Here is a 9,106-nt window from a genome sequence, read left to right as displayed (position 1 = left end):
TGTATCTATACTGGCTGGCTACATGTGTGGTTGTCTTAGTCACACCAAATTTGTCTCTCCACCTAAATTTTTAAATTGATAATTTATAATTTAAATTAACTAGATCAGTGATATAAAAATTAAATTGAATTAAAACAACATACCTAGGCTCGTCCAACCAACTGAGCGTCATTAACATGATGTAGCTGTGGAGCCATTGTTGGAAATTGCTCCCAAACCCATAGTTGCAAAAGTATGAGAGGCCCAGCTATCTCTCGAACCTAATATGCCCGCATGAAGTTGGAAATCGCTCCCAAGCCCATAGTTGCAAAAGTACCGAGAACCTGTACCGCATGAAGATTACTGGATCACGCACCTTAATATGCCTGTCTTACATCCTGATCCATCGTTGTTGAGAAGACCTAGTAGACCGAAAAGTTCACATTATCACAACGAGATGGATTGGACAGAATCAGCCACTTGACAACGATGTAGATTTTGTAACTAGGACATAATCAAAGGAAGTGTCCTTCGTTACTAAGACGGGCTTCAGATAGTTAGGAATTGAATAATAAATAAATTTTTTTATTATATATTCATTTTATTGTATATTCAATTTTTTTATTATAATTTATTATATATTCGATTTTTTTATAATAATCTACTGTATATTCATTTTTTTATTTTTTTTTGTAATCAATAAAATTTTACATTATAGTAATCTAATATATTCAATTTATAGTATAATAATCTAATATATTCAATTTATTGTCTAATGATTATTCAATTATAGTATAATAATCTAATATATTCAATTTGTTGTCTAATAATTATTCAATTATAGTATAATAATCTAATATATTCAATTTGTTGTCTGATGATTATTCAATTATAGTATAATAATCTAATAATTTGTTGTCTAATAATTATTCAATTATAGTATAATAATCTAATATTCAATTATAGTATGATTATTAGCTCTTTTTTCTCTTTTTTTTTTATATATATATTTATATGAAAAGTTCAAATAAAGTGAAAACTCTCGCTCTCTCCTAAGATCTCGCTCTCTCAGTATCGCTCTCTCCTAAGATCTCACTCTCTCCTAAGATCTCGCTCTCTCTCAATATCTCGCTTACTCTGTTATTGTTGCTATTTTTAAATTAATGATTACTAGCTTTCATTTCTTCTGGAACAATCACAAATACTTTTTTTATTATGAATCTACTACCAAAAACTCAATGCGTAATCTTAGCATTCAATGTGTATTCCTGAATAATCTCATTTTTCAATTATTTAACCATTTCATTTTACCAAGTTCAATGTTAATCAGATTAGTCATCTCGCTCTCTCCAACATTCTCGCTTTGAATCTCGCTCTCTCCTAAAATCTCGCTTTGAATCTCGCTCTCTCTTAAAAACTCGTTCAACATTTCGCTCTCTCCTACTATCTTGCTTTGAACCTCGCTCTCTCCTTAATCTGCTTCAGCCCACTTATCTCCTTAATCGCTTTGAAGTTTCGACATGTATGTAACATTCGACAACCTAATATACAAAATTTTGTTCGTAGACAAAGCTAATTCGGAATTGTCTTTCATTCCAAGGGCATAATTTGTATCCATGCGCTTCATATTCGCCTAGAGTTCGCTCCCAGAAATATAACCATCCCCACCCCTCACGTCAATCCCACAAGCCTCTATCTAATTCGAAATGATAACAAAATGCATAGATTGTTAGAAGCAGCTCGAGTACACAGATACATATAGTATATCATCTCATTACTTTATTTCCTCTATGATGGAAAAAGAAAAGTAATAAACCTACAATTTCGATGGTGGATGTGTATCGAAACTCAAACTTTCGACAACCTAAGCGAGATTCGCGAGATTTCCTTTGTCGAGGGTTGAAGTTTCGGCCTATGTATTGTTTCCAAGTTTTTCTTTGTTCGTCGAGTTCTCAACGTTCGACCTCCACATTAGTCAAGTTCTCAACGTTCGACCTCTAGCCTCGAACTTCCAAAACAACAATATTTCTCTAATAAGTTTCAAAACAACAATATTTCTCTAATAAGTTTTGAAAACAATTATATTAATATTAAAGGTCCTGTTTATCTATCTATTCATAATTGAAATAAGTTGGTGCTATTGTTCACTATTGTCTCTTTATATATTGTGTTAGGGGATATAATGGACACTTCTAAGTCCATTTTAAACAAATTGAAATTAAGATCCATTACAAACTTGTCACATTTATCTGTCTTTACCTTTATTGTTACCATTTGACCCTAACAATAACGATAACGTAAACAATAAAAGTAAAAATGTGACAGATTCATAATTTTTATTTATACTGTTACAAGAACAACTAGATGAACTGTCTGTTAGAAATTAATAAGCTAGATACATTATGGATAACACATTCCTAGATACATTTCTAATTTTAAGATACATACATTTCTAGATACATGTAATTGTTCAAGTACATGAATGATACGTATACATGTATTTCATTTATTTTGTGTCTTTTAGGAAGTGTCTCTTGAGTACAATATAAAGAATTCATTTCCATGCAAGAGAAAAGAATCAAAATCAACCGAAGCAAACTGAAATTTATAAAGAAATTGAGTTTCAAGAGAACAATATTCTTCTTGTGCATTCTTGAGTTTTGTAAGAGAACAAATTTCTTCTTTTAAAAGTTTGTGAAATTTAGAGTGAATTTAGAGTGGACTCGTCAATGCTTCCAACACTGTCTCCGTTCCTCAATCGAATTATGCATTTTTATTATATATTTCAAGACGAACATCATAATTCATTAGGATTACGACAATTTGGACTAAAGAAACAATAGTATAAACGTAATCAAATCGTATCTATTATTCAAATTACTATAATGAATTACGTTTCCCTAGTGTAAACATGGCCTAAGATCAAAATAGTGGGACCAGCTATTACAAATAGAAATATTTTAAGGCTCATCCCTTCCCTCTTTCCTCTTTTAGGAGGAGTGAGATTCGAAGATAAACTTCATGATTATTGATACACTCAAGTATTTGAACTATGCTGTCATTTCTCTCTTTCCTTGACACATACATTTTCAGTTTCACCAAATGAGTTCGTTTATTTGATGGGCCATCAGAAGTTGCAAAAACTAAAACAATATGTTGGTAAATTTTCATTTTCAATGTATATATGTCAGGTAATCCTAAACCTTAACCATCTTCCTTATTGACAATGAAAGACCCGAGTTTTCACAATTTGCTCAAAGTTTCTCAGCATAACTGTAGAACAACTCTCAAATTTCATATTCACAAACAGTGTCCTATAAACATTCTTATTAAGTATTGAAAGGACTCTGTAACTTACACTCATACAAGGGGCACTAAGGAAACAAGGAAGCAGATGATTCTGTGTAAAACCTAAAGCATCAATTCAAAATTCATAACTAATCTTATTTCCTCCCTTCACAGACATCAAACTCTTAACAAAAACAGTACCTTGGAACCTGGCTGGATGCCCTTTCACAGGAACCTCCTTCAACTGTTGGGTTCTAATATTATACAAGATCACTTGTCCCTCACTAGCTTCCATCAAAAGTTCATCAGAACTCACAAACAACAATGGCTTCTCGATCCCAGAAACAGGCCCAATTGTCAATAACTTTGACCATGAAACCCCACCAGATTCATCCTTCTCCATCTCCCAAATGTCGAAGCTTCTTTCATCTCCTCTCGATGGATAATGAAACAGAACAATCGACCCATTCAAAACCCCTAAACTCCTATACCTGTCACCCGTCCCCTGGAAACTCTCGGGCACTAGAATTCGGCCGAAAACCTCCTCGCTCATGTCGAATGTCTGTATAATTTCTGTACCTCCTTCAGTTTCCGCCCACCAGTAATATGTTCCTTCATGATACATCTCAAAGCAAGGCGCCCAAAATACATGGCCACAAACAGGGGTTTCAATTTCTCTCCATCTATCTTTGCTCAAATCATAAATTTCCACTCTCGGAGGGTGAAAATAGCCAGGTCCTTCCACAAAATCCACAACTCTTACCACTTTGAAATCCCTAGATTTCGAATCGTACCCAAATCCGACGGCGTTCGTGGACGAATCGTACCCGTCGGGCTCGGCCGGAGGTTCAGTGAGGAGAAGAATCGACGGCGGGAGTTTATGAAACTCTCTGGTTGAGGGATTGCAGAGGAAAATATCCTTACGAAGATCGGTGAGACAAAGTAAGCCGTGAGAATGGCCGTGGATTTCGAAAAACCGAAAATCTTCATCGAATGGTAAATCAAGATCGGAAACGGACACAGATCGATCGATTGAGAGGGGGAGTTTGAGGAAAGAGAAGATGTTTTCCTTGTTGCCGGAATTCTTGGTAACAAGACGTTTGAGAAGAACTTGTTTGTGTTGAAGAGAATTGGAGAAATGTTTTGCTTTGAATTTAGGGTCGTTGATGAGAGCATACCAGGATTTTCGAACGCACTTGAATCGAAGAAGAGACTCCGGCGGAAGTCTGGAGAGAATCTCAATCATTACTTCTTCAGGCAGATTTCCGAGAGACGCCATTAGAGAGCTTTGTGAAGAACTTTCTGGTTTCTGATTGTAATAAAGACGGAAGACAGGAGAAACTATTGGGTGCGGCTAAGTGTAGAGTAGACTAGTCACAGCTTCATGATTTACCGCGTGTACAAGATGTTAAGATGATATTAAATTATAAAATATAATGTGTTGTCACTTTCACCGTTGGACATCACATCACACGCTGCTCCATAACTCTTATCTTAAATTTTATTTCTTTTTTCTTTCGAAAAATAATTAACATTTTTTTTCAAAGGCATTAAATATTTTTGTTATGATTTAAATTGGAAAAATGGGATGAATATAGTATTTTTATAAATAATTAATGAAATATTATAATTTTAAAAATAATTACAGAAATATGGTAATTTTGGAGATTTTACTTATACGATTTTTTTAATTGATGTATGTCAAGGGTTCAAAACTCGAACTCCAACACATTGGTCGAGTGTTACCCTCGACCTTTTTTTTTTTTTTTAAATATTAATCCTTTACCTTTCCTAAACAAAGTACCATATGCAAATTTATTGTTCTATTTCTTAATAAGAAGAAAAATTTATCCTTGTATTTCTTAATAATAAGTAAAATTTATATCATTAACGGTTAACTCTAAGAGATGTGATATAAAAGAACAAATTCTCAATCTTTTTTTCTTCCATATTACAACTATTGTTCATAATTGAAAAATAATAAAATGTAAATTAAAAATGTTCATATCAATATAACAATTTAATGTTTTTCATTCATTTAAGAATATTAATAAAAAAAAATTAATGTGTCCCACAAGGCAGACGTCATCAACTTTGGACTCTAGGTTGCTTTGGTTCCTCTTGATGTTGCTCTTGTTCTCTTGATGTTGCTCTGGTGGCTCTTGTATATCTGCAGGTACTTCATAGTATAAATATTTGTTATACTCTCCCCGGTCATGCCTATGTACATACATGTATGAAAATGATGGACCGAACTCTGAATCATAATATCTTGAACCAAAAGGTGGCATCATCATTATCAGACTAGCATAACTAGTCTGGCTCTGCGTTTGCATCATAAAAGGCAATTCTTCCAAATTGTGGTCAACCTCATCGAACTCATCTTCTTCTACTCGAGCACATCCTCTACGCCTAGGAACTGGTGGGGAGCAATAAGTATATCGTACATATGATGTATCTCCTTCATATAATTCTTGTTATTACTGAATATAGTATAAACATGGTTTGGATCATTTGAAACATAATGAAGGCGGCGGTTATTCGATCTTTATGAATTATAAAAAAATAGACAATATTTAAAATAAATTTAAATTAAAAATAATTAGACCATGTTTAATTATGTACCAGATGACCCACAACTGCTCTCGAACGAGTAATGTAGCCCCTTGTAATAATATTGTGTTAATTGCTATAATTTTGAGTTGCATCCCTATCAAATTGCCCAATTAGATACCTTTTGCAATAAACCTTTCACGATAGTGCCATCACACTACCAAATGTGCTACTTTTCCAGACTAATCTTCAGTTCTTAGGTCGATATCATGTTGTAGAGGTTCAATATTGCATTCTGATGGGACATCCTGTTGGAGACCAAATTGTCTAATCACCCTGTTAAAAAAATACAACTCACAAACGTAAAAATATATGAGAGCACTTATCGTCTGTCATATGTCTTGACCGTTTGTATAAAAATTGGACAAAGTGTCCATGACAACTTTGTAAGGCTCCCAAGTAATATTAAACATGAAATATCATATTAAAAATATTAAAGACAGGTACATTAAAAATTTGTATAAAAAAATTCATTTGGGTTCCGTATTTATGTACCTGATCCGGTTGAAGCAGATCAAACATGTATCTATATTGACTAACTACATGTGTAATTGACCTAGTTACACAAAATTTGTCTCTCTACCTATATTATTAAATTAATATTTTAGGTTTTAAATTAACTATATCAGTCATATAAAAATATTTGTTAATTAAAATTAAATTTAAATAACATACCTAGAATCATAGACTTGTCCAGCTAATTGATCATCATCGACATGTCGGAGCTATGAAACCATTGTTGAAAATTATTCCCAAGCCCATAATTGCAAAAGTATCATAGGCCTAGCGATTTCACGAACGTCAAGTTTTGTTTCTTTGTATGGCTATCTATACCCATGTCAAATATGCTCCACCCCAAGAATATTGTCTCGCGTCATAGAAGTTAGTTAACAATGGCAGGAACATCAAGTGCACAAAGTGATTTGATTTGTCAGAGAACATACTTCCACTCATCATCTGTAGTATATATGCTCGTATATATCTCATGACAACTTCCTCGTCTGCATCATCAGTAAATTCACGAAATTGTGTCCCTAACTATGTTAAACTTAATCTCAAGCATTTTATTTTATCAATAGATGGGGTCACACCGAATAACATTTGACAAATATTCAGTCGGTCATCATGCATTACTCTGGTAACTAGCTTGCCGTCAACAGGTAACCCAAACAACACTTTTAAATCCTGTAAGTGATAGTGTACTCTCCAGCGGATACATGAAATGTATGTGTCTCAGGCCTCCATCTCTCGATTGGTGTTGTGATGAGATGTCAATCTAGCTGAGTAAATCCTAATATGGAAACTTCATAAAATCCAGACGTACGAAATAATGGTAGTATTTTAGGGTGGAGTGGGATAGTGCAATGAAGAACCACCTCTTGACGTATATACAGTATATCTCGCATGTGGTACAATCTTCCCATACAACTTTCAAATTTGGAATTGACATCCAATATGATAAACATAATTCTTTAATGTATTGAATTTGTATTTTTTGTTGAAGTTGTTGACAATATGTCGTAAGCAGAATCGATAATGACATTTTGGTCTTGTCCAATCATTTTCTGGATTGTTCACAGCTAAGATAATGTCAGCATGTCGATTCGAAATTAAACACACCTCTTTGTGTGTAACAACTCTCAAATGTTTCAAAAATCATCCCCATGAGTCCGCGGATTCCTCATCTACAACGGTAAATGCGAGAGGAAGAAGATGCCCATTTAAATCAACTGATGTAGCAAGTAGTAACTTTCCTCAATATTTACCATACAAGTAGGTACCATCTTTTTGAATAACCGATCGAAATCTATTAAAAGTTACTATACAAGGACCAAATGCTCAAAATACATAACTAAGAATGACATGTCCTTGACTTGGCGTTTCCTTTACTCTCCACTCCACACATGTTTTGGGATTAGTCTGCTTAACCATATACAACCACCTGGACAATAATTTGTATGACTCGTACCAACCACCGAACACTTTAGCCAATGCCTTTCTTTTGTCCTCCCACACCCTTTAGCAAGGAATATGATATTCATTTTTTTTTTTATATCAGATTGTAGTTGTATCATGCTGATGGATGGTTTTTCTCTTACGACATCACAAAACTCTAGTGCAATCATCAAATAATCTTACTACACATGACTTTGACTAAGTTTTGAGTAAAAACATGTATGTTACTCAGCATACTTAGTGATCTCAAATAAGTCATGCGATTTTTCTTTGTTGCACGAAGTTTCCATTTGCAACCTTCTCCCCACTTCTTACACCGAATTTCCTAAATCATCGGTATCAATTCCATGACCTCATATGTGCGTGGCACTTAATAGAAAAATACTTGATCACATGTTGTAGCATTTTATTTGTCTTGACAAATCATCCTATTATACAATTAGGTATTGTCAACATCCACAGGGACTACAATTGGATCACGTTCGCGAATGTTATGTATTACATCATATCCAAATCATTGAATGTATCTAAAGATAACTCATGTTCACGACCATCAAAGTCCAGCTTCTCAAATTCATCGTTTGTTACTGTTATAAAATTTATGTATTGATTGTTACCGACCATACCTTCATAATCACATACTAGTGCAACTGATTCAAGAATAGGGTCAATACATTCGGTCGGATCTTCAAACTGACTAAAGGGTTGTGCATTCAAGTTTATATCCAATCCTACCCCACTCACATTAACATATGAATGTACTAAATTCGGGAGTGGCATCACGATTGAGCACATTAGGTTCATTGCTTGTTCATTAGGAATAGAGAATGACATAAATCTGACTGATCTTGATGGTGTTAGATTAGGATTTTTATATATTATTTCTAACTGGTTTGCTCTTATATCTACACCAAATGACATCCCTTTTATTTCAATGAATTGTTAAAAAATAAATTCACTGTTTAAATTTATGTTAAAACCGCAACATCGTGATTGGGCATAATCAACTATATCAACACCATCAATCACATTGTCATTTGTTCGATAAAATAAATCCCAAACATTCATCCGTTATTTTCTAAAAAAAAAAAAAAAAAAAGGCAATACGTTACTAACTATTTTACTAATTATCAAAATTAAATACAAACAAAAACAAACAAAAGAAATTAAAAAAATTCATTTAGTTTGAACATCAAACTTATTAAAAAGAAAAATCACTCAAATTAATAACTTTGTATTAAATAATTAAAAACAATACAATACATTACTA

At 33.4% G+C, this 9,106-nt stretch overlaps 1 protein-coding gene across 1 annotated transcript; it reads right to left on the bottom strand.

The window, feature by feature from the left end:
* Positions 1 to 3,135: 3,135 nt before the first annotated feature.
* On the bottom strand, positions 3,136 to 4,621 carry LOC120091937 (F-box protein CPR1-like). The gene has a single exon (XM_039050108.1). The coding sequence runs from the start codon at positions 4,544 to 4,546 to the stop codon at positions 3,404 to 3,406; it is 1,143 nt and encodes a 380-aa protein (XP_038906036.1). The 5' UTR covers positions 4,547 to 4,621; the 3' UTR covers positions 3,136 to 3,403.
* Positions 4,622 to 9,106: the final 4,485 nt, after the last annotated feature.

The sequence above is a fragment of the Benincasa hispida genome, chromosome 11, assembly GCF_009727055.1.
Source record: "Benincasa hispida cultivar B227 chromosome 11, ASM972705v1, whole genome shotgun sequence".
Taxonomy (NCBI): domain Eukaryota; kingdom Viridiplantae; phylum Streptophyta; class Magnoliopsida; order Cucurbitales; family Cucurbitaceae; genus Benincasa; species Benincasa hispida.
Note: the sequence above shows the minus strand (reverse complement) of the source record. Positions and strands in the feature narration are given on the sequence as shown.